The sequence below is a fragment of the Larus michahellis genome, chromosome 6 (assembly GCF_964199755.1).
Source record: "Larus michahellis chromosome 6, bLarMic1.1, whole genome shotgun sequence".
Lineage (NCBI taxonomy): Eukaryota > Metazoa > Chordata > Aves > Charadriiformes > Laridae > Larus > Larus michahellis.
This window is the reverse complement of record NC_133901.1, coordinates 40,625,330-40,651,301: the sequence shown is the minus strand read 5'-3', so window position 1 is coordinate 40,651,301 and position 25,972 is coordinate 40,625,330. Positions and strand designations below refer to the sequence as shown.

At 45.2% G+C, this 25,972-nt stretch overlaps 2 protein-coding genes across 8 annotated transcripts in view; both read right to left on the bottom strand.

The window, feature by feature from the left end:
- CCDC6 (coiled-coil domain containing 6) overlaps nt 1–12,651 on the bottom strand; it is a 53,542-nt gene extending 40,891 nt beyond the window's left edge. The window contains exon 1 of one of the 2 annotated variants that reach the window (XM_074590969.1): nt 12,307–12,651. In XM_074590969.1, the coding sequence (XP_074447070.1) occupies nt 12,307–12,621 (315 nt within the window). In that variant the 5' untranslated portion in view covers nt 12,622–12,651. The remainder of the gene's footprint in view (nt 1–12,306) is intronic. The other variant, XM_074590968.1, reaches the window with a different exon arrangement.
- A 7,136-nt stretch (nt 12,652–19,787) lies between these two features.
- ANK3 (ankyrin 3) overlaps nt 19,788–25,972 on the bottom strand; it is a 381,272-nt gene continuing 375,087 nt past the window's right edge. For all 6 annotated transcript variants that reach the window (XM_074592967.1, XM_074592968.1, XM_074592970.1 and 3 more), the window contains 2 exons: nt 24,290–24,382; nt 19,788–21,192 (listed from right to left, as the gene is read on the bottom strand). In XM_074592967.1, coding sequence (XP_074449068.1) covers nt 24,314–24,382 — 69 coding nt within the window. In that variant the 3' untranslated portion in view covers nt 19,788–21,192; nt 24,290–24,313. The remainder of the gene's footprint in view (nt 21,193–24,289; nt 24,383–25,972) is intronic.

Sequence of the window (25,972 nt, the reverse complement as noted above, 5' to 3'; positions counted from 1 at the left end):
TTGAAAGAAGTTTTTTTGCTTTACTCTTTGACTGCCAGTGATGCTGCTGCTTTACTGGTGAATTTTTTTGTACTGTAAATAACTTGCTAGTTAATCAATAAGTGTAAAACAAATAAAATACAGAAGCACATGGAACAGGTTTTGCTTTTGTTGAGCCTCAATATAAAAGCTGCTGAAAAATGTCGTAACGATGCACGTATATACATAACTAGATTTGTAGGTTTCTGTTTAGTTTGCCTGAATTTCTGAACATGCAGCTTTCTTCTGGACACGACAGATAAAAATCAAATTGCTTATAACTACTGTTGTAGCATATACTGTTTTGTTGTTGGGTTTTTTTATTTTGGTTTGGTTTCTTTTTTTAACTTATTTTCCATACCCTGCATGATCATTAGAATTACCATCCTTCTGAAAGCTGTAGTTTCGACTTGCATCTAAGATACCCAAGATTAACGTATTTTTGGTTGTGTCGTGCTACTTAGAAGCCAATAATCAATAACAGCTTAAATCCCAGCAACACCACCACTCAGTAATGGAACTTACAAGAAACTTAGTACTGCAGCAAATCAGTCCAAATTACTCTGTAATATCAGACGTCCAATGCATAAACACTTCTTAAGCTAACACATTTAAATACTTTTTCGCCTGTTTTCTGCCCAGTGATATATCACCATTTATCTTTGATGTACCCACACATTAAGTAGTCCACTTCGCTGGATTGACCAATTAGCAAACTCAATATTGCACACTCCCAAAGTTTCAGAGTAGGAAAAGTGACAGATTCAGCAGAATAGACTATTAAGTACTACTTTACTACACAGCTTCTGTTCAGAGGTATGTACGCTGGTGCTAACAGGCACTGAGCTGTGTTTCAAAATAACAAACTTCTGCTCAAAATGCAACCACGGCAAACTATTGTTAAAAGTAGCTTTGCTGTCACAATTGTTTTTCTATTCAAAGACAAAAGAGCACAAACAAAAGCAGGGAGCAGAGACTTAATAGTGACCCCCCCAAATAATCCTCATGAAAATCCTACTTCACTTTATGTAGCTCAGGTAAATCATTGCAAGCAAGCACATATGAACCACTTGTTTTTCTTCTGTTATACCCAGCTTTTCCAGGCAGAAGGGGTCAGACACTGCTGCATGGCATCCCCCACATAGTACCATCAGCATGCCACAGGTATCAGCAAATGTCCCTGTTCCAGGGGAGAAAACTGCAAGTTTCCTCACTTCTGGACTGGGTTCTGAGCTCAAACAGCCTGTGTACTCATCATCCCTCTCTTCTAGGCCCAAGCGGCCTTCTGCACTTGTAGATCCTTCTTTCAGGTGTGTGTAACCTGTGGTATAGCTACCTCAATCAACCTGCCTTCCTTTAGGGCAGCAGGAGGACTACAACATCAAAATCCAGTTCCAGGGTTTCCAAACCATGGTATGAGATGCTCACCATGTAATTTCTTTATTCACTTTCTTTAAAATCTTTTTTTGTTTGTTTGTTTTAAATGACTAATTTAAATACAGCTTAGATAATCATTAGAGATGGCAATGTTTTTCCCCACATTAGTAAGGTGTCCCTAGTCACTCAACATAACTAACATCTTAAAGTCTCCCCTAATTTCCTGTTACCCACATCGGCTTTCTAGAGAAACACTTTCTCAGTGATCCACAAGTGCTGGAGACAAAGCTTGTTATTGATTATAATCATACCTTGTTCCAAAACCAACACATTCACGAAGTAAACACCACACTGTCCATCACACTGTTAAGACATGTTAGCTCTAAGTTTGCCGTCAAGGCAAACAAATGTTTATACTTATCTTTCCTAGGAATCAGTGAGTGGAGTAGTATTTTGTTTTTTCCTTCTCTACAATTTGGATATCTTACAGTACATACCACAGTGTTCTGAAGAGCAATCTCTTTTCAGGCTTTCAAGACAAGAAACAAATCTATCAACTTAGTGTATGAAAAGATGACGAGGAATATGAAAAAACATGTCCTTTGCTTTGTACCCTGTCTCTGATATCTGCAGAGGCCTGCAGGATGGCGGGGGGGGATAAAATCATCCATGAATATTCACCCCATACAGAACTGGAGAAGTAGGTCTAACACAGAGAAATTTTTAGGAAATGATGCTTACCCACCTTTCCACCCACAGAGCTAGAACTTCCAGTTACGTGTCTCGATCTTCTGAGAAAAGAGTTTTTTTTCAGATCTACATCTCAGGTTAAATTTGCCCTCGGAAAACGACTCTGGAGGTGTCCCTTCTCTGGACCCAACCAGGATATCAGGGTCTGTGCAGACAGAGCTTTTGCCTAATGAAACAGCTCCTGCCAACACCAGCCAGGACAAAATTAGTACTCTTCATTTTTAACAGATGTGAAAAACATGTACTGTTTAAAGCTCTTGGAAAAACAGTGATTAAGACACCCTACATTTTGCAAAATTCATAGTAACTGCTTTTGCTGTTTATTTGAAAGTGAAGGGAAACAAAGTGGAAATCCCACCACTACCAAAAAAACCCGAAAAACCTTCCAACATCCTCTGCTGAAAGTAGAAATTAGACTGTACGGTAACAGAAAGAAGCATAACTTCATACTTCAGCCCATTAAACATTGTTGGGTTTTATCATGTGTGACTTGTTAAGAAACATTTACACTTTTATTCAGGACCGAAGCATATCATTGTGGGAATTATTTATAAACGTGGCGGGAGTTTTAAATATGATTAGTATCAACAACAACGAGGGAACTAAAAAGACCTTAGCTTTAAAGTAATAAGCAGAAACATCACGTTTATGCAGTTTAAAGAATTAAAACACCTGAGGAAACTTTACGGATAGCTGAAACGCTGCTAGGCTGTTTCGATCTACAGCAAAGTTGAAGCGATACTCACCTACCTCACTAACCCTATCCCAAACTGAAAAACAGACTGCATGCAATATCGATGCACAGAAGATGAAATTTCAAACAAAGCCAAACTCAGATTTGAGAGGGGAAGAAAAGACTTTACCCTAAGAGCTTCTCCATCAATTATAGAATCACTCAATGAGCAGAGGGAACAACAGTTGGCCTACAATGTCTGTATTTTAACTGAAAAGTTGAAAAAATTACAAAGCCACATGTGAGGATTAAAAATTGCTTCAATGTTTCCATAAATATTTTGCCTTAGCTTTCATCAAGGAGTCCTTGCACCCCACAGAGAGATGTCAAACCTGCACATCTGTAGTTTGTGCTTTGGAGTTTCCTACTTAGACACTTGCATTTTCACCGTGGAATAGTTCACCTCAAATGCCTTGCCTTTGTTTTTACTTCATTCTCTCATTCCATGCATCGAAAAGGGACAACGATCCACCTAGTTAAAACTAAGACACCTCTTCAGTGAGACAGAAGGATTTGACTGAAGAAGTGGAACTTGAGATGTTCCCTTCTGGACGTCCCCACGCTGCTGTGCTGGAAGCAAGACGTCACAGGAATGTTTTCTGTAAAGAAGCCATGGGAACTCGCTTTATATTGTATTTTTTGCCTCTATTCTAAAGCATGTCTTTGTCTTTTTTCCATTCATTCTGTTTAGATCCCAAATCCTGTGCATAATTCAATTTGTACATTTTGTCCCTATTATTCTCCTCCTTCGGTTGGTTATTTTTTTCTTTAAGAGAAAGACAGAAAGGATTCACCTCTTGCTCCGCTGCTAAATTCAGCAACTTCCTCCTACCCCCAGCCCAAAAAAGAGCAGCAAAGCAACTGTTTCTCTCACTGCTTTTACCAGGCTATGCTGAAATACATCAGATGTCTCCTGCTGACAATTTGCACTCCTTCGGAGGAGAGCACTGTCTTGCTTCTTCATTCCAATGACATTTCAAGATCTGCCTGTGAGAAACAGGCACTCCATCTTTCTGCAGCACCCCATAGATGCCGCTGCCTGGCCAGCCTTGTCTGCAGTCACCGTTGCAAGAGCTTTCTGCTGTTCCAGTCCCCACCTGAAATCCCACCCAAGCACACCTCATGAGGTGCAGCATGAAAACAAAGCCTTTTGCTGAAGTTTCTAGCAGACATGTAAGCTTCGTCACCACAGCTGTGTGCCTCACACCAGTATTATTTCCTCATTTACTACAAGGAGCTTTAGAACTGACAGTCTACAGTTGAAAATACATGCCCCGCCTCCCCCTTCCATGTATACCAACACTTAAACCAAAGGACTTTGAAAATAACAACTTCAATATTAACTAAAGTCAGTATCAGCAGTAGGAGGAAACAAGCAATGAGGATAAGTAAACAAAATTAACAAGTGCAAGAAAACCACAGACCATGTACCTACTCTGAGAGAAAAACAAATAATAAAAAAAATCATCACTTTCCTTCATTCTTTGAAATCATCAATAAAATTCAAACTCCATTACAGTCAAAACCATGACTACAATGAAGTACAGAACTTCCAGGATTTGAAAACTGTTCCAAAGTCTTGTCTATATTAGCTTTACAATACTGGGATTAGCAACAGTGCTAGAACCTCTAAAAAACCTAACATTTTATTCTACCATCTAAACCAGCAAATGTGAACAATGCAAAACTCTCGGTATTGGGAATACTCATCTGGGCGAATGACCCATACTGTACTACAAGAAAACCAGAAATCATTAAAATTTTCTAGCAGATATAGAGCAGTAGCACATATTAATTTTTTTTCTTCAGTGAAAGCAAACCTGTTGTTAGGTGTACAATGCAGAAAAAACTAAAACAACTCTCTCCTTCAAAATGTTTTTAAGTTACTAGAGGTACACCACGAAAGAATGGCCTCAGCAAATGTTCAAATGCAGCACCAAACAGCATTCTTAAAAGAAAAGCTGACTACAAACCAGTTCTGACATACAGTTCAAGATACAACCTCAATGAGAAAGTTCACTTAAGAGAAAAGTTACTTTCTATGCAGAATAGCAAGCCCACAGAAACACCAAGAACTTTGCATTATTAAAAATTCCCAAATGTACTCTAAAGCCCCAGTTCCATCCCCAAAGTAACTCAAAGCAATATACCAGTATTCCTACTGACTGAAGGCATTCCACCATTATTAAACGCGGGAACATCAATAAAGTAAAAAAAAAAAAAAAAGTAGAGCTATTGTGTAATACTTAAAGGCAAGAAAGACATAGATGGTTATCACAGTTTGGTATCAACCCAATGGCAATACTGGAAAAAGTTAATTTACTGTATAAAGGACAGAAACATAAAAAGGGTCATTCAGTATGGTTTTATAGAGAACAAGCTGTGGCAGATAAGTATAGATTCATCTTTCAGCCAAGGATTATTTGTAATAAAGATAACCACAAAAGTGTAGGATGTGTATATGGCACCCATATGACTTTTTGATTCAGTAATACATGCCATACATTATTTAAAAATGGTTATAAAATAATCAAAGTATACAGCAGGATTTCCAAAGTGGCTTACTGACCTCAAAATTACTCATCAGTGGGAAATTTCATTAGAAATTTCACACCAACATGTACTAAAGCATGACGTTGTTTCAAAATATTCACCGCACATTATTCTTCAGTAAGTCATGTCTGATATGCTCTGGGAGACTGAGATTAGCAAGATTGTAAAAAAAAAAAAAAACACAACTAAAAAAAACAAAAAACAACAGAACACCTTCACTTTTTGTTTCATTTGAAACAAATTCATTCTACCAAAGCTGCGCTTCTGAAAAAAAGGACCAACCCCTCAAACCATGGGATTCTCTCAGAGGATGGAGATGGAAAGAAGGAACAAACACCACCTCCGTATTAGCTTCATGCATGATGCTGTAACACAGACTGCTACCCAAGATCCAACAGAGAGACAGCTCACCTTCACTTCTGTACATAGCACTGGTACAACTGATACAGGGGGAGATGAAACTTAAGGGGTCAGGCCTCTTTGTAAAGAAAAATAGAGGGGTTACAGAAGAGAGCCTCAAAAAAATACCAGTAAAAGGAAAAATACCCTTCCTGAGACTATGGCTCCACGATTATTGGCACCAAATCAAGTCCTGCTGGACAACCCAGCAGGACAAATCAGACCTGGAAGAGGCACAGGTGTGCAACTGCATTTCTGACAAATTAGCCAGAGCACACAACAGTATGCTCACAGACAATACTGGATTTTAAAAAATAATTAAATAAATAAAGCCCGGTGGTTACAAATTAAGCTATCAGAAACACTTGTGCAAATTTGAAGCAGGAAAACCTGTTTAGACTATATCAGTGCACCATTTTTGATCTAGCACGTTAGATTTCCAGCATCTCAGTTTGTCAAAGTAAACTAGAAGATGCCTGTTACAACCTGTATCCTCACAAGGAGAAAGCAGAGGATCCAGAAGACTCACTAACCTAGCCACAAGGCACAGCAGGAACCAACAGCTCAGCCTTGACCAAGCCGACGGGAAGAATCATAGGCAGGACACCAGAGCCTTTACAAGCACAATGGTTCTTGACCTCTGTGAGCCTTCAAATTAAAAGTGGATACCCTTCCCAAAGACACATTTCAAGGTAAGTTATGAGATTCAATGCAAGAACAACTCGGAGAAACATGAAGATGTGACACAAATCAGAGCAGATGATTTAGTAACCCTCTTAAACCTCAAACTCCCTGAAAGTACAAGCATTCCTGTTTATTAACTATTTGAATCAAGTTCAGAAACATTACCACTTTTTCTCTGGTTTTTGTTTGCCTTTTTTTTTTTTTAACCAGCATTGAAGAACGCCTACAACACAGACAAATGGTAATGTGCTGTTACCACCACATGGACAATGTTCTTCCCTGAGAACTCGATATGCCAGTGGCTGTGCATAACTACCAAATGGAAGCAGACGAGAATACACTTTTGTACAATTAGTTTGGCAGCTGCACAGCAAGTAGCATTGCTTTTACTATGTTAACCTACGGGCCAAAACAGTTAACATTGACTGCATTACTAAGCTTCCTTTTTCCTTTATAGGCATTTTGCAGAAGCTCAACAGAAACTTCTTGAGAGTCTGAGGCAAATGTGAAACTGAAATACAAGACACTTACTTCCTATGTGCCTGCTCTTCCTGAAAAATTTTGGATGGAGTTTTATTGTGCATGAATTTGCTAATCCCAGCAGCAAGGTCGTCGTTACTCAAAAAAACAAGTAAGGAAAGCACTTCTAAAATCAGTTATTTCTGAGTTAGACTTTTAGTTTAGTCCGGCTACAAACTAGTTACAAACAATGCACCTGGATATAAAAGCCCCAAGCAGGTTTTTTACACCTACAGAAGACATCACAAAATGGCAAGTCAGCCTCTTTCAACACAGGCAAGTTCTACTTTAAAATAAAGAGTAAATAACAGACTTACAGATAACTCTTTTAAAACATTAATCTCTTTGCTTTCTTTGTTTGCTTTTTACCCCTAGCTGCAACTAATTGATTTCTTTCATTCAAGCCCCTGCCCTTAAGCGAGCACCTTTTAAATGTTCGTATTTCAATTCAGTTAGCCTATCCTGCCTTTTCTTCTCCTATTAATAGACATATTCCATACTGAAACAGGTGTTCTGTTTTGAAATTCTGGTGCAAACTCCTGTAAAGAAAAAAGCTGCCAAAAAGCAGTTTTGCAGGGAATTTTCAACATGATAGCATACTCCTTCACTTCCCCAAACTATCTACCCAGGCTGACATTCTCCTTGAAGACCCACAACAGCAGATCTCATGCACACACAACGAGTCCCACCACACACTTCCTTGAGAACAAAATGCTAAAATCATATTTATTTCCAGCATCTAAATCTGTTTGTTTATTGAGAAAACTGTGACAAGTCTACAATACCACACAGGATTTTTTGCATCTGCGAGTCCCAGGAAGCCTGTTTGTTTTCAGGAGATGGCTGTTATGGAAAGCAACAAATTTCTTCAGGATTTGTGAATAGGGGCAAGGAAACAGGAGCTGAGTAAGGCTTTTTCTTCCGTTGTTTCTCCCAACTGGTGGGAGGCTGTTCACATTGCTCTGCAGAGCACAGAGGAGACTGAGAAGCCAGGAGATGCAACTGCCCTGGGAATAAAAAAAGTCAAGCTGAGAGCCAAGGTGCAGAGGCGCAAGTTTAGCTACAAAGACAAGGGTAGAGAGGTCTCACAGTAAAATACTGCCACCCGCAACCCACTGCAGCGTACAGCAATCCTGTGTCCCAATGCCCCTTGCCAGCAAGGGCTGTAGCAATCGTTGACGGACAGCGATAACTCACGGCAAGCCCACAAAAACCAGCATCCAAGTGTTACTGATGCCTTTAGCGTTCTGGATCAGACTGTCTCATCTGAACTGATGAACCTGTTGGGGGATCCACACAGCACCACAAATCGGGATTTCCAGGATAATTCCCTTCCCTACAGAGCAAACTGCTGGTGGGGGTGTAAGAGAAGCTGTTCTTGTAAAAATCTATGTTACAAAGCATTAAAACTGCTACACCAAGCATTGTGGAGCAGGAACATTTTTAAATTAAGGCTTCTCAAATACACTATCTTCATCTCAGTTAAAAAAATAAAGAACAGAGTAAGGCTTATTACACTTTAATTTTCTAACACTACAGAAGATGCCTGAGAACAGTAGGCCAATTTACACGAGTTAAATTACTGAATCTAAATTACTGAATGCTAAGGGTAAGCATGTATGTACCTGCAGCAACCTGGAACTAAAACTCTTTGTTATTAAAAGCATTCTATTTGTATAGCCTGTCAGTTCAACACAGTAACAAAGAAAACCAAAATGCTTCAGTATCAGTTAAAGGTTACATGGCTTTCACTGAAATAGGATGACTTTGTAATATCAAACACTGAAACGCAGAATAAAGAAGTTAGAAATACACGTTCTACTGACTTCAAAAGACACCTCCTGACCAAGAGATACCTACACCCAGCTGAAGTATCTCAGCTTTTGTCTCATGCAACAATTCAATCTTTTTTGAAAAGCAGTCACCCCACTACCACCACCCAGTTTTGAAGGTAGTCTTACTTAACTAGAGAAGTTGTGCTGTCCCAGACTTAGTCCATTAAGTATGACATCTCCCTGGTAGACCTTCACCAAAAAAATTAGGGAAGTTCACACAGGAAATCCACTTCTGGTAATGCAGCACTATAACCAAAAGTCACTACTTCACACCTCAAATACATAGCATCTCAGATCTTGAGGTGTGTGACTTTTCCCAACCTAGGCACCATCCGTTCCATTTCCTAAAAAAGACCTTGCAGAAACATTCCATGAGATCATACAATTAAAGGCTGCTAAATACACATCAATGAACTCTCTGCAAACGGGTCAAGTGATCTCAGTTATCTCTTCTTAAAACTTGATCTGAAACTTTGCATCTTGTAATGTAATGCTCTTGCACTGCTAGATAACACTTCAAATTTACCCGGCTTCCACCTCGCTTTGCTCCCTCCCTCACAGTTTGTTACCAATAATAGCAGGTGAAATAAAGCTATCATGTATATTTACTGAATTTCACAGTCTTGCACACAAGCAACAGCCTAATTTCATTTGCATTTCAGGCTACTGGAAGGAGTAGAGTTCACACATCTTTTTGGACATACACTCAATCCAAGGTAGTTTTACCAATTTCAGTATTAAAGCAGCAACTGTTTTTACATGTTTTAGATGAGAGTTTCATATGAAGTTAGTGAGCATACAAGCCTGCCAAGTCAGCATCTTTTCTGAGTGAGTTTTCCAAGTGCAACTACTTAACGTAGGTCTCCTACGCTTAATTAACGCATATTTTCAACCCTATGACACAAGGGTTAACTACAAAATAGAACTAATAGGATCCTATGCAGCAAGCTATTTAAATAATTCCCAAACTGTACACCTCCATGCTGACACCAATAATACTACACGCAAACACAGAAACAAAGAAAAAGATGCCATATTAACAATTATACCAGCACAGACACAAGAGACAGACCACCGTTTTCTACCTGGTAAACCTTAAAGGGAAAATATTCAAAACCATTAAAGACAATGGTGGGAGCTAGAGAAAGCGGAGAGTCTCTGCGGCACTCACACAACAGAGCTCAAGCGATGAGACAGTGAAAGGCTCGCAGATGAAGAGCCGTGTGGTTCAAGGAGTCACCTTCACCTAGAGCGCCCAGGTTTAGTCATTTCACCGGCTATTTTGGCTACCTGCCAGTTTCATTTGTGCTTCACAGCTCGTCCTCAACACTTGATAAAAATCAAAGCTGATTCGTGACACTACAACGTCTTCAACAGGAAACTGGTATGCAGCACCCATCTGCCAGCACAGTAATATGGCGAGGAGCTCAAGCTGGCTGGTGGAGGAGTAAGTTGACGAAGGTTTAGAATAACAATGGAGAAAATCAGAAAACTCTCTATTTAATTACATTTACATGCAAATGGCACACATTTCAACGTTCCAATAAAGTTCATCTCCAGTCACTTGTATACTAGAGCTACACGACCAAGTATTTTGACTGCAAATGTGTTTACATTACGGACTATGTAAACCACAGCGCAAAGTCTCAGTGGCCTGAAAAAAAAGTTATGTTTTGCATTCATTATTTCACCACTTGCTGAATTAGAAGTGGTTTACTCAGTTGTGCGCACAGTTTAGCATACCAAAGACAGGGTGCCTGCTAAAGATGCCAGTTTTCCAGACAGCCTACAGGTTGCTATAAAAGTCTAACACCTTTTCTCTCTTCATCCAAGATGTCAAAAACATACTCACTTGAGTTTTAGATTTAAGAAAAATGCTTCCTTTTTGTAAATTAAAATCTGATGAAAATATAAGATAATCAGTCCCTAGATACAGCGCCTAAAGAACTTTAATGCACACTAACATTTTTTTCAAGTTGTTTACAAACAATACACCTACCTATCAGAAAGATGCTGTGCCTTTCTAACAGGCAAACAGAAAATGTCTGACTGAAAAGATGTTTTAGCCCCTTTCAACATTAGAAGGCACTCTGCTGCTACCTAATTAAGACACATTCTCTTCTCGTAAAGTATTAACAAAGCACTCGTTTCCCCGACTAGCACTATATTTGTCATCCTTGAATAAATTACTTCTGTATTGTATTTCACGCACTCTTCCGGCCCACATCCTGATAGATACTGAATGCTTACTACTGGGAACAGATGAGAGGTCTGCCTAGACAAGCTCCATTTCTTTGCTAGATATATCGACAGTGAAAAAACTATTTATCAATAAAAGAGCCATTATGCTTGTAATAAAGTATCCCCTGTGAAAAATCAGACGAGAAGAAAACGAGGTGGGATTTGTCTCTCTCAAGGCATCTCTATCTGCACTGACAAGGATGTACAGGACAGCGTATAGAAGTATCAGGGTTACCTTTAATCCGTCTTTAACACGGTACCTACTTTGTTTGCATGCATGCCATGATTATTACAACATCTAAATGATCGCTCTAACCACTGAATTAGCAAAAAATCCCTTAACCTAAACTCCTAAACTCCCAACTCATAGAGAAGAAAACAATGTCATATTCATTGCATTCTAACATGTACTTTACTGAGGACTGATGCCTAACAGCATCGTATAAAACGATGTTAAATTCCAAGCTATCCTCGCGGGTCTCATAAACCAGTAGCTGAGCTCTTCCTGGGACACAGCCGTGCGTGTTACTCACATTGTTTTTAAGGCGTTTACTTTAAATGAGTTTCTAGATAACCTCTTGCAATGCCACAGCTCACAGAACACTACAAATAAATGAAACGCTTCTTCGTGACCGAGACGCCGTCCTGCACCTTGCTGTCTCTGCAGAGTGGCTGAAGAGGTGAGGGCTGAGGAGATAATCCGTAATCCCCGCAGACTACCGACACTCGATAGTAAAACGTCTACTTTGAGAAACTTCGGGGAACATCCAGCACCGCCCTTCCTCCGCACGGCCCTTACCGCTCCTCACCTCACAGCCCCGCCGGGCCGCCCCTTCCCCAGCCCTAGCCACTGGGGCAGCCGGGGGCAGGGACGGTGGGGCCACCTCCCCGTAAACCTCTGTTCCTCACCGGTTTCGCTCCCGCAAGGACGCCGGGTCCCCGCTGAGGGCCCGAAGGGCGCGGGGTGACACCCCCCCCCGCCCCGGCCGGGCCGCGCGTGACAGCCTGAGGTAAACTCGCCCCAACGGCCGCCCCGGGGGGTGCGGCGGGGCGGGAAGGCCGCGGCCGGGCTGAGGGGAGGGCGGCGGCGGCGGCGGGGCCCGCCCTACGCGGACACCCCGGCAGCGGGGCTCCCCCCACGCGCCCCCCGCACACCCGCCGGCCCGCCGGGCCCGGCGCGGCGCCGCCCGCACTCACGATGGTGACGCTGGCCTTGCGCAGGTCGCGGTTCTCCTCCTGCAGCGCCTTGCACTTGAGCTTGTAGGTCTCCAGCTCGATCTTCAGCACCTTGTTCTCCTGCTGCAGCGAGGCCAGGCGGTTCGTCAGCTCCTCCAGCCGGAACGGCGAGATCACGATCCCGCCCGCCTTGCCCCCCGAACCGCCGCCGCCGCCCGCCACCCCGGAGCCGGGCCCAGCCGCCGGGCCGCCCGCCGTCAGCGTCCCCACCGGGCCGCCGCCCCCGCCGCTGCCGCCGGCGCCGTCCGTGTCGCTCTCGCTGGCGCTGTCCGCCATCGCCGCCGCCGCTCCCGCCCGCCGCCGCCGCGCCGCCAGGCGAGCAGGGGGCGGCGCCCGCCGCGCGCCGGCGCCGCGGCCTCCCCGCGCGCCAAGAGGGGCCCGCCCGCACCGCGCCGCCCGCCCACAGCGCCGCCTGCCGGCCCGCGCCCGCGCCGCCGCCAGCCGGGCACCGCCACGGCGGGGGCGGGATCCTGCCACAGCGCGCAGGGAAAAATGTCAGTTTGCGCCCATGCAGCCAGGGCGGTGGCACGGCTTCGGTGGGGAAGGCTTTGTTTAAACCTTAAATTATCCGCGGTGAACGGCTTGTCCGCCAACCCTGTATTTTTTACCTCAGAATACAGCGATGAACCCGGACGGAGGCAGACAGTGCTGCCCGGGGAGGGAGAGGCCTCAGTCGTACCCAGTTGTACCCCCGGGCTGTGGAGACCCCCCAGGGCTGTGGAGCCGGTCCCAAATCCCCCGGTGCCGGGCACTGTGGGCAGGGGGGGCCCGGTCGCCTGCCCACCTGGGCAGGGTCAATATGGCAGCCCTGGGCCCACAGACCCGCTCCCCTTCGTGGCCCGGGGACAAGGCGACCTGTTAATTGAGGCCTCCGTGCTGCTGTAAAACCGCTTAAAAGGAAGATCTATTCATGCCCGTCTCTCATTTCAGATAATGTATTTTCTGTTATACTACGCGCATTAGTTTCTTCTTTTTCATTATTTCTTTGTGGAGCAGCTGAATAAAGGCGGGAGTTGTCGTGAGATATAACGGTGCAGATGCGCCGTTCGTTATATGGCATAATGTGGTCCATATTGCTCCTGGATAAATTAGTCACCAAGCCTCTATAATTGGTTTCTCAATTATTTATGAAGGGGTCTTTTAACAACAGTAATTTTTCCATTAATGGCAAGTAAGGATTTCATTCTCTCGTCACTGCGCTACCTTTTTGTTCCATGCCACAGTAAATTTCAAGTTTTACTCTTTTTTTTTAATGGCGGTAATATATGAAGGGCTTCCATCTCTGTAAAGTAATTATTCTTTTTGCCTGCCTGGGAATATAAGTGCAGGTCATTTTATTTTTGGCCTCTTAATCACAAGAAAATCAGTAAAAGGTCTGTCCCCGGTTTTCAGACAGGGGTGCTGTTTCCTTGGATGCCTGTCCATGTCCCGGACCCTGCCACCTCACCCTGCCGCGCAAACACAGCTCAAAATTGGGGATGGCTGGTGGTGGGAAATGGGGGTCTCCATCCAGTGTTGGCATTAGGGCAGGATTTCTCCCAAAACATAAGAGCATCGTCATCCAGAGATGCTGCTATGGATGCACGGGGCTACACAGACCAGCTGGATGATGTCCACGAGGTCTTGTGAGAACTTTTTGGTGCTGTCCTGGAATGTCCCCACAGGAACCCCGGGGCTGAAATGTCCCTGCAGCAGCGCCCGGGCTGAGCCTCTCTGCCGGCATGGCTCAGGGATAAGAACCCGAGGGATTAAAGTGGGCTTTAACAAACAACGAGCAGTGTTTTGGACAGGCCATTACAATTCAATGGAACTGCTTTTAAATAGGCCTGACGGTGTTTGGCAAGCCGGGCGGTAGGGAAGCGTTATTTCGTGTCCACGCTCGGCGGCGCTGGCGACGGCAGGCAGGCTGGTTTGCTCTGCTGCCTCTGCCCGCACGCATGCGTGCTCCTCCAAGCAAACTCATTTCTAAACAAACAGGTTTGTAACTTCATGTTCTTTCTTCACCTGGCTGCCCGGCTTTGATCAGCCTTCAGTGGGACGGCTCAATGTTTGGGTGTCTTGGTGAATCAAGGCCTAAATATTTGTAAAACCTGCATCAGCAAAACAGGCATCTGCTCTGGGCTAATCTTACCCAGCAAGCCCCGCGGCGTGCTTAACCTTAAGCCACTCTTCAGACCTACCCGCATTAATCTTAAGCGTTGCGCTGATTTGGAGCGCCATAATTTTCCAGAGGATGTGGCCGCTGCTCCATACGGACACCAAAACTGGCCTGAGAAGGGGCTGGGAGCTCCAGGCGACATCCTCAGTCCGGCAACCGGGACGGGTCGGCTGTTGTCCCCAGGGTCACACCACGCAGCTGCAGGTGCTGCAGGAGGTTTCCCAAGCAGGCGGAGGGTGCTGCGGAGGGACGGCGGGCAGGGAGAGGGGGGCGCTGGAGGAGAGAGGGGAGCTTTCCCCCGGCCCCCCGCTGTCCCTCTCGCTTGCTGGGGTTGCGTCAGAGGTCTCGCTCCCAGCCAGCACGCCGGCTTTCATAACAATAAATTATAACTTGGCACTTCTGTAGCACCCTCCAGTTCAAAGCCGTGCTGAAACATTATCTAATTAATTCACACAATAGCCCTGGAAGGCAAGAAAGGGAGGTAGCGAGCTGAGGTACTTGCCCAATGACAAACACTGAGTCAGTGGGGGAGTGGGAGGAAAAACTCAAGGGCCCTTGATGTTTAGATCTGAGACGGCATCCGTCTTGTCATAACAGCATTTCAGCCATTTAAAAAATAGTGCCTGTGTATTTAATTACAATTACAACCAACTACTCCAAATTAATAGATTAAACAGGGAGAGAAAACTTTATCCTAATTAGCACCCCCCAAAAAAAAATATCTCATGCTTTGCACATCTGTAAGCTGTTAACCAAACCAATTAAAAAGTATAACTATGCGGTATGAGCACAATTAGCAAAACCCCCTTTCGAAGGCTTGGGGCATGCAGCGGAGGCCACCCCAGCACCGCAGCTGCTCCGGGCGCCGCTGCCAGGGCCCTGTCCCACACCGCAGGCGGCGAGGGAGCCACCGCCACCGCCACCAGCCTGTCCCTGCCCCAGCGCCTGCAGGACGAGGCCCCCGTCTGCCCTACCCCAATGTTTCATTATTGTACCAAAAAAACCAAATGCAAAACTATAAGGGCGCAAAGGGGAGGTCATCGATCCAAGTAAATAATCTCAAAATGCCACCAGTGCTGTAGTAGCAGCAGGGCAGACACTCACACCAAGAAGGAGCAGTAAAAAGGCAGGGCTTTATTCACAGAAATTATCGTTACAGGAGGTAACGGGCAATTAGAAACAGTGTTTCATAAACTCACATCAACAGTAGAAATATTTGTATGAAATACATCACTAGGCATGAGGGGTTAGAAGAGGTATGTTCAGAGATTCAATGTAATCCTTAATATAATTGCAGAGGTCCATTAATCAGCTGGAAGGCCTTCTATAACAATACAGTTTTATTAAAATATTCAGTAGTTATAGACCGAAGAGGAAAAGACCAACTGAAGCTAATTAACCCCGGGAAAAATTCTGTACAGTTCTCCGAGTACCCGATTGAAATAGAGGGGGGGAAAAAATAAAGGAAAGACAAAGTCGCGTTAAAATGCAAGTAATGGAAAATATTGCTAGGACAATAAACTGAAGCAGCGTTAAAAAAAAGTAGTGATCTGTATACAAGGGAATATTCAAGGGGGGAAATGGAGTGCATACGTGGCGATTTTACCATTGTGGAAGGGCTGTTGAAGGGGAGAAACCTCAATCTGAAAGATACGTGTATCAGCTAAAAAAAACCCAGTTCTCTGATATTGTAGGTTAAGATGTCTATTGATGCAGGATAAAACATGTTTTCTAACAAGCAATTCAGGCAAAAATAATGCTGTGCTGCTTTGCTTTTCTGGCACGCAGTTATTTTAATCAGAAACCTGTACTGGAAAAGAAGTCTGTGTGCAGGATAGAGCGTGTGACTATGAAAATGTGCCGCGCGGTAGCCACCCAGCAGCTAACGCATCTTTGGCTTTGCTTGTCTGTCCTTGTTCTCCCAGGGAATTTTTTTTAGAGTCCGGACTGGGTTGGTTGTGTTGGTCTGGCCGTGCCGTAACGACATCCAGCCCCTGGAAGCCTTCCAAGGAAGTTGGTGAACAGGGGATCGCTGTGCATTGCTGTTTTATGTCCCAAATGGCTCTCAATAATTGAACATTAGCGTGATGGGAAAAGTACCAATAAAACTTTTATTATAAATCTTCGCCTTCCTCCAGGACTTAAGGTCAAATAAATAAAGCCATGCACAATTAGCATACTGTTTTTAGCATCAGCAGTTATGAAAAATGTGGCACGTACATAGATTTTTCTTGAGCAGCTCATTTTTCTGTCCTTCACTAACCTTTTTCTCTCCCAGTAATGGACTATTTTTTATGTCAAGCACTTTGTAGCAGGCTGGGTCTAACTCTACCTTCTTCTCCTTCCTCTAGGGTCTGCGTCTGCATCAGAAAACAAAGTTTTCAATGAAGCAAGAATATTTTCCTCCTCACTATCACCACGTTTTCCTTCCCTCACTCCAGGGTCAGAGGGGAGCTGAGCCGGGAGCTCTTCCTCCTCCTCCAGCCCGTTTGGTGGGATCTGCCCTGAAAACAGAGACTGTTTGCACCCAGTCACTCCTCCTGCCCCTCAGCAATGCATCCCAGCACGCGACCCCGGGGCCAAGGCTGCAGTGGGCCAGTGGTAGCCTTTTTGTGCGTCATGCATGTAGCTAGGATTAAAAATGAGCCCCCTCCCGATGCCTTGCCCAGCATCCCTGCACCGGCCTCAGCCAGGCAACCCCCATCGCGCTGGCGTGCATCCCAAAGAACCCCCAATTACAACCTCCTTCCATAAGGGAGCAAGGAGAGGTTTTTTGGGGCGCGTGACCCGCACGCCAGGCTGCCTGATGCCCGGTAGAGCACATCTCAATTTCCTGCACAGTGCGCGCTACAGACAAAGCCCATGTTAAACAACCCCTCCAGGAAATTAGCATTAATTAGCAGGGTGCTGCAATCCTGCAAGCGACTGCCATTTATCCCACTAATGTCAGCTCTGCACTACGGGAGCTCTTAGAATTTCTGACATTAAAACTGTTACCGGCCACAAATAAAATGTAATTGATATTCTTTCAGAAATGGGAAAAGTACAGTAGGATACTCAGCAGCATTATTATTAGGTAGTGCTAAAACAAATATCAAAAGGATGAAAAGAACGCCATATTTAGCAATCGAGTTTATTTTAACAGATGCAATAAAAGTCCCATGACTTACAATTTTGCCCGTAAGGGGAATGCTCTCACTGGAGAAAATATGAAAAAATGACAAAAGCGCACATTAGAGGTAGAGCCCTCACTCACTCCAGGGCTGTCTGCGCTGTTTGCTAGTACTGGCAAGATTTCTGTTTTCCTTCTCAAATGACCTTTTATGCTTCCACCTTGTTTTTCCCAAATATCCTGATCTGCTGTTGGAATCAACACACTCAGCGCAAAACAAGCCACCACCCAGAAAACCCCGTTTCTGCAATATTTAATGTGAAATTTTAAACTCTGCAAATTCAGCTTCGGCGCTCCCGTTCCAACCTTCGCCGTCCTCATTGTATCAACGCTTCGCAGGCGGCAGCAAGTCGCAATGTGGCCAGCCCGCATGGCAAGAGCTGGGGGGAGGACTGGGACCAGCCGGCGGTGAGGGACCACCCTGCCCGGGCACGGACGGTGCTGGCCCAGATGGCCCCAGAGGTGTGTCTGCCGCGGTCGCAGCCTGCTCAGGCGCTGAGTGCTACCCATGGCTGGGCCTTGCTGCAGAAGTGTCCTCGGGGGCCTCGAGGTGTGCCAGCAGCCACTCACGGCTGCTGTCGCCGTCAAGACCAACTCCCTGGGCTTAAGGGTGCCACATAAATCACCACCAGCGGCAGGAGACCTATTGAGATTCCCCTACACACCTCTGCTACCTGCACAGGCCACCCCACTGCTCTGTCTGCACAAGGAGAGCTTCAGCCTGCCAGGAATTACCATTCCAGGTACAATCACAGCTTTCTTCCTTGTCAGCATCAGGCACTAACAAGGGACTAGGCAGAGGAGAGATGAGTCAAATGAAACGCTGCCTTTTGGATGCTGTTACCAAGAGGTGATGTGAGGCTCTTCTACAGCTCCCGCCTTCCTGCTGTAAAGACTTTGCTTCCAACTGTAAAATCGGCATATGATACTAAATATATACATCCATGCACCATTTACTAAAAACATTCTTTTTCATTCAGCTGATCGGGACACTCGCGAACAGGAGGGAGGCATTTGGATGGCAAGGTCTCCAGGAGTACGATCGCTGCCGTTGGACTGTGACCTGCAATAGACGTGTTTGTTCTCCAGTGGCCTAAGCAGCATCTGCCCTCCAGACCCTGGCGTAAGGACCTGGACCATCAGCATTGTACCAGCGGTATCCCGCCCGAGGTAAAACATGCACTGCAACACCGACCAGCTGCTAAAATGATGAAAACCAGTTCATTTACTGTCACTGTTTCAAAAGCTGGCAGCCCTAGTAACTCAGAAACACTGACAAACCAACCCGTTACGCGCTCCCAAAGCCAAATGCTTCTCAGCGCCATCAGGAGAGCTTTGCCAACTGACCCCAGGAGAGGAGCAGTTCCTGCGGGGCCCAGCAGATAACAGCAGGCCGATTGAGTTGGATCTGTATCAGCGGTGCTTCCTCAGGTGCTAAGCTGGGGAAAAATACATCATCTTCGTGTTGCCTTGAAAGCCAGGTAAAACCGAACCCTGAGTAATAAAATTTATTTATTGCACCCGATCAGAAGCCTGTAGCCCAGAGCAGTGAGTGTGTATAGATGGTGCCAACAAAACTGTGTTTTGTCAACGTTTTATATAGAGAGTGGTCCATCACCTGTAATATACAAGAAGCGCATGCAATATACAGGAAAGGTACGCTTCATTTACATCATCTGCAGTGTGCTGGTTATTGGTCTCACTGACACACACTGGGAAAAAAACCCTGCTTTTTGTTGTGCTGTTCCTGGTTCTCAATGGGGTGAAAGAAATTAAAGGAGGTCCAGAGTTAACACGTGTCGGAGAAGAGGCTGCGCATACCCCTGTGGCACAGCTCCTTTCCCCGCGCCCAGGGAGTCCCCTACGTCCCAGGGAGGTGGGTTTCCTTAGCTTTTCCTTAGCTTTGCTGAGGATGTGCTGGCTGCTGTGTTTTCCTCCCATTCCCCCCACCTGGAGACAGCCCGCCAAGCGATGGCCTGTCACACCGGGAAGACGAGGAGGTGGATCGGACAAAAGAAAGGTGAGGAAAAGAAGGAAAAAGCCAGGGGTGGTTAACGGCTGGCCTTGCGAAGCCGCACATCTATAGGGTACAAGAACACTGCCAAATACACGTTATCCAAGAGTTTTAACACAATTTATTTTATGCTTAAATAATCAACTAGATCATCCAGTGTTTGTTGTTTTCATACATATGTAATTAGAGCTATTATCAATGAATGCTGTTTCCATATGAATATAATCAACAAATTAAAGTATTTCACCAAAACCCAAATAAAAATGCCCTTTAAAACACAGCAGCCTTAACAACCTAATATTACACTGCTAGGATGATTACAGATGATTGGCTTACCGAAAGATTCTACATCTTATAGCCAGTACACAATACAGTAATAATTTTACAGCGTGCTGCCAGTCTATTAGCTAATAATTTCTCTTCAGTTCATTTAAAAATATCCCAAACTTGTGCTCCTTGGAGCACCAACCCACTTCTAAAGCTGCAAGCATTACCCCCGTTATAAAGCGAGAACAGATAGCACCCCCCTCCCCGTAATGCAACTACTGTATATGTTATGGGTTTTAGGTCATTTCATTGAAAAATTGGCAACAGCAACAAATATTAGATGAAGGGCTTTGTGTTTACAGATAAAATCTTATTTTTCATGTTGCGGTATAGTGTCTGCAAAACTGGAAAAGATTTAATCAAAATAAGGTGAAACACATGCATCAAAATATTAGTACTCTGAAGAAAAATTTTCACAGAACTACAGAATTCCTCATTTTGGGAATCATTTAAATTTGCAGCAGATTTTAAAGATTTTTTTAAAATCAAGCTAGCGTTTTTGCATATACAAACATTATAATTGCTAATATACAAGAATCTGTGAAGATACACCCAGAATATCCCTGCAGGTGCAGCCATTTGAGACACCTAGCCTGCTCAATGCATTCGCAATATTCTGTTTGTGATCGAAAAGGCAGTGCCTTATCAACATTTATTCTATTTTGTTAGAATTTATACAGTGTTATTTATTTACAGCAAAACTATTGATGTTTAAAAAAGAAACAAATAGTGTTTTATACCCTGACAGTTTGGGTCCAAGAAAAATAAGGCGAGCTGTAGTGGATTTTAGTAATTTTAGTGTCTTTCCATGGTTTAACCATTTTGTCTTCGCACATCCCCTCTGGCCACAGGAATTTATTTCTTTTGAGATGACATCAAACTGCTTGAAAGAAGCTGTTAACAGCATGGCATCGTGTATATACACTGCATTGGTAACTGCGCACCCTCCAATCCTGTGAATGAACGTGAATCTCCATGCTCTGTAAATTGGCTCATGCTAAATTAATTTTTTTGTTTTTGTTTTTTTTTGTTTGTTTTTGTTTTTGCATAAAAACCATGCGGTTAATGTGTGGAAGCAGCAAACACACGCACACTTTTATAGGTGAATGTTTAATTCCTGTTGATTTTTCTTCTGTGAGCGTCCCTCTAGAATACTGGCAGTAAAAGCACACAGTCCTACGGAAAGAAAAGATAGCACAAATCATTTCAGATCTTGTTAGAATCAATTTAGTGCCTTTCCCTGACTAAACACAAAAGTTCTGATTGGCATTATGGAATTCTGCAATAGGAGAAATCAGACATGTTCTAGCTAGGCAATGACATTAATCGAGCTCCCAGCACGAAGGCAAAACGCAGCTGCAGATGTCCACGTTGCTCGTGAACCGATTTACAAATACGTTTGCAGCACGCTGCGTTTCACAGCCCCAGACAAAGCACCAGCTCCTCATGTCGGGTGATGACAAGGAACAGGTCCTCCCCATGGCGGGAGAAATAGCGTCACCCCCAGAGCGAGAGCGCTGCTGCTTTCACAGCACGGTTTTGTTTATTGTTCGCAAGCATCCTCACAGCGCTGGAAAACCTGCACTCCTGCACATCCATCTCACGCTCAGGGAATGTGACCGGGAGAGCCAGAAATGCAGAGTCCAGCCTTTAGGAGGCTCGGCAAAGGACAAAGCAAGGAAGAGGAGCAGCCCCATCCATCTCCTGCCTGACTTGCGTGAGTGGCTCCAAGGAGACAGGGGGTCCAGCTCCTGCTCTCCCCCATCCCAAAACAGCCATGCAGCCACGCGTGCAAGGACAACGAGTTTGCTACATCCGTTGCACAACAGCGATGCCTTGCAGGAGGGAGGCAGGAAGCAGAGACACAAAGATGCCGGTGGATGGGAACCGGAAGACCTGGGGGCTCCCCAGCACCTGGGCACAGGGAAGCCGGTTTGGGAGCACGGCTTGCACAGCGCCTGTGGGATTCAGGCTGGCATGGACATGCCTGTTTACTAATCAGGTCACAGGTCCACGCGCGTTCCCCAACAGCGCTCACGCTCTCCTCCTATGCTGAAACAATCTGTCCTTGCCCACATCTACGGTTGTCATAAATCTATCCTGCTGCTAAAAGCCGCCTGCTCACGTTGCAGCAGTCACGCTGGCTCCCACAGTGCCGCCCTGCAGAATTGCATGCAAAAGTTGTTGGCTTTTCCTTTCAACCTGTATTTCGCAATGGGTCTATTTGCAATGGCAACAAAGACATTTTTACAGCAAAATCTAGCTAACGTTGTGATTTTTTTTCAAACATTCAAAGGAAAAGCAACACCTCTGCCTCCCAAACTGGATTTTTTTTATCTTTTGTGATCAAGAAACAAACTGGTTTCTATCAGAATCCCCTGTCTGTGCAAATACATCCACTTCTGCATTCAAATAAAATGTTTTCAATAGGCTCTTGACTGGGCTCACAATTACTTAATGCACATTTGGTCACGCTTATCATATCAAAGTTTAGACCACAGAGATACATCTTAAGAGACAAAGTTCTCCCCCGAGCAAAGATTTATTATCTAAGGAAGACTCTCCGAGTTCCTCAGGGGCTCTAGCACGGAAGAGCTGCCTACTGGAAATCACAGGAGAAATGCATCAGCAGTCATGGGAGCAAATCTGGTTCCGAGGAACTCAGACCCTGCCTTTCTGAAGGTCAGAGTACGTTTCATACATGAGGCAAGGACTGCCTTACTAATCCCATTTTATTTTAGAACGAAATGCTTCTCCCTTATCCCTGATGTGCGTTGCATCACGCTTGTAAGCCGGCAGGCTCTTTATCTGCACTGCTTATGGGGTTCAATGCCCCATCTTGACTTCAAATTCACAAATTTCTAATTTTCCCCTCCAGATGGACAGTGGAGAAGCACGGGAGCCAACTTGGGACACAATTTCATACAAGCAGCACCATCCCTTTGGCTTCCTTTCCTTCCATATTCTTGAGCTCCATGAAGGAGAAAGGCGTGTCAAAAGAATCACCTCCCTTTTCAAAACTTTAAATATTTTATGAGCGTGTTGAGCAGCAAGCCACGTGAAGTGGTATTATTCTATTAGCACACGTGGCGGGGCTCTCAAGAAAAGCAGGAATTCAGGGGTCGTGCTAGGCAGCCGCAGGAGGCGCTCACCAGATAATGAAAGCACCCGGTCGCCTCGCAGAGCTCATGCCTTAGGGCTCAATCCCATAAGGCCCTCAGCCAGATCCCACACGCTGAGAGCCGCGTGTCCCAAATGGCACTACTGACACACACAAAAAGCCCATACGGCCAGGTGGCTTTAGGGGCTACCTTGCATTGCAGCAGTCGGAAGGGACTAGTGACTCAGGAGAGCCTCTGCTTCTGTCCTTTACCTCCACATCACTAGTCGGTGTGTTTTCCAGGTCCTGTTTATCCAGTTCTTAAATCCCACAGTCAGTCCCATACCAGATGTACAGGACAAGGATAACATGTAGACTTGCAGTTCATAAACTCTTCCTCTGCCCAATTCCTAAAACCCACCAAAGCTAAGAAAAGTTCCGAGTAGAAAGACGACATGAACGTGGTAAACATACGTGCTTGAAGCCATGACTGACTGACCAGCACTGACAGACACAGACTGGCTCCTCCTGTATTTATGGGCATATTTGCTGTGTGACTATCACTGTGTGATTAGACACACCAGCCTCTGGCTTCACAGTGTCTTAGTCTGTGAGTTTGGTTTTAGTTTGGGAAGCCCTTACGCTGTCAGCTGCTGCTTTGTTACAATCGTTAGGGCTGGATCAATAAAATTCACGAGAAACAGTTGGTAAGGATTATTTGTTGGCAAATATTGAGACACTTCACTGGCTCTTACAAGGACTTTGACTTGCATAACTGCCCTCAGATCACATGCCCGACAGCGGAAGAAGCCTTTCACTCCCAGTAAATTTACTGGTGTGGAGTTCCTTCACTATTTGTCTTTAAGTTGACTTTTAGGAGTTGAAAGTGCCGTGGCTTACAAACACTAGACTTGGTAAAACTCCCCACAATTTTACACATGCCTCAGTACTGCTTTGCTTTATGTTCCAAGAAGTAAAGCTCAGCTTCTGTACGTGAACTCAAGGTCATTTTCTGCTTGCAAGATCAAGGGCCGTCTACTCAGCTTTGCAGCTTGAAAGCCATGCCAAGGTAGCAGAGGTGAGCCATGGTGCAGGCCAGGTGCCGGCCCCCGTGCCATGCAGCGCTCTGCTGCCACCGGGCTTTAGCAATGGAAGAAAATTGATCACACTGACCGTTCGGTGGTCGGCTTTCAGCTTTCATGAGTAACTTTTCTTCTCCACGTGTCTGACTTCTTTCTTTGTTTTGACCTTATAAGCTTCTCCCTGCTTTAAAGGAAAAGCATCAATGTTAACATAGTCTGCAGAGTGCTCGTAATTATAAACCTGCTTCCAAAACAGGCTCCACATTTTGCTGTAACAGGATAAGTAAAAAGCAGTTAAATCGCATTAACACTTCATTTCAAAGATACACACAATCGACTTATCCACTCTGCGGAGCTGCAAAAGCACAGGCCTGAAATATCATCTTCAAGGGGAAAACAGGGGGCTGCAATTTCAGCAGGGCCCCTGGGCTGCCATGCCCAGCAGGCAGCCCCCGGCAGAGCCCCGGCCACTAACTGCACCGGGATTCAGCCCCACCGCCAAGGAAAATCCCCTTTCCCAACCGGCCTCCCGGCTCAGCCGGCATGGGTGGACATTTCCAACAGCAAAGGCCGTGGCTGCCGTTATGATGTTTCACAGCGTCTGTGCTTTGAAGTGAGCGGGTTAGTAACGCAATAAAGGGAGGAGGGAAGAAAGCCAGCAAAAACCACCACTGAAACAGCGCAGAAGTAAAACCAACGACAGTGACAAGCAGTGCAGGTTTCAGGGTCTTTAGAACAGCAAACCCCAAAATAAAGTTCATCTTTGCTCATTAAAATTATCTCAATAATCATCTAAAAATAAATACTCCAGTAATCACAAGCCTCATTCACATCAGAGAAAGGCATCTGTTTATGTGTGGTTATCGGCAGAATTTACCCCTTGGGTGATCTGCATTGATGTATTTGTAACTATTTGTAGTTTCCGACTAATCTAATCTGCTGCAGCAAATTGAAAATGTTTCCCCTTTGCTGGGCAGGATTTGTTTTTTCCCTGATAAAGGACTACGGAAGAGGGGGTGGAAATATGTTTGTTTCAACCCTCCTATTTCTGTGTCGCCCCTTCCTCCCCTTTTTTCTTAATTTTTATTTATTTATTTATTACCAGTGGATAAAGAGCGTTTGTTATCTTTGTTTCCAAATCTGTTTTCACTCAGAGAAAAATTCCATTAACCCCAATGACAACTTTTACTGGAGCAGAGACCTCCCAGGGCCATGCGCTGGGGAACAAGGCATGAGCTCCCCTGAAGCCATTCGTCCCCAGCGGTGGGGACCTCCTTGGGACAGGGGACAGCCCCAGGCCGGGGCGCAGCAGGCTGCCCTCCCCACTGCCCCGCTTCCTTTTTGGGGGTGCTGCAGCTGGGTACAGTCCGGCCCTGCAGAAGGGCTTCCGATTTTAATTCCCAGGGACAAGATCCTGCCTCGGTGCTGGATTGTAAAGGGTACCACTGCTTGGGTACGTTCCCCCGAACCCTGCAAACCCTCAGTCGGAGGCACAGGGGTGTTACGCAGGTGAGCCAGAGGCCGGTGGGGACCCGACTGCGGCTCATTCCTTTGTGCTGGTGAAAAAGCAACACGCTACACCTACGGGTGTAAGGCACAAAATCTGCAAGGGCTTAACCAAACCTGCAGACACGGCACAAAATAAGCCCCAACCTATGGTTTAAGCCTGCAGCCTGTTACGCAGAAACGGACCCTAGTGCTTCTGTGCCGACAGAATTCAGCTGGGTGCCCTCGGCCCAGCCCCTGCCCAGAGAGAGCCCCCTGCCCCTCACCC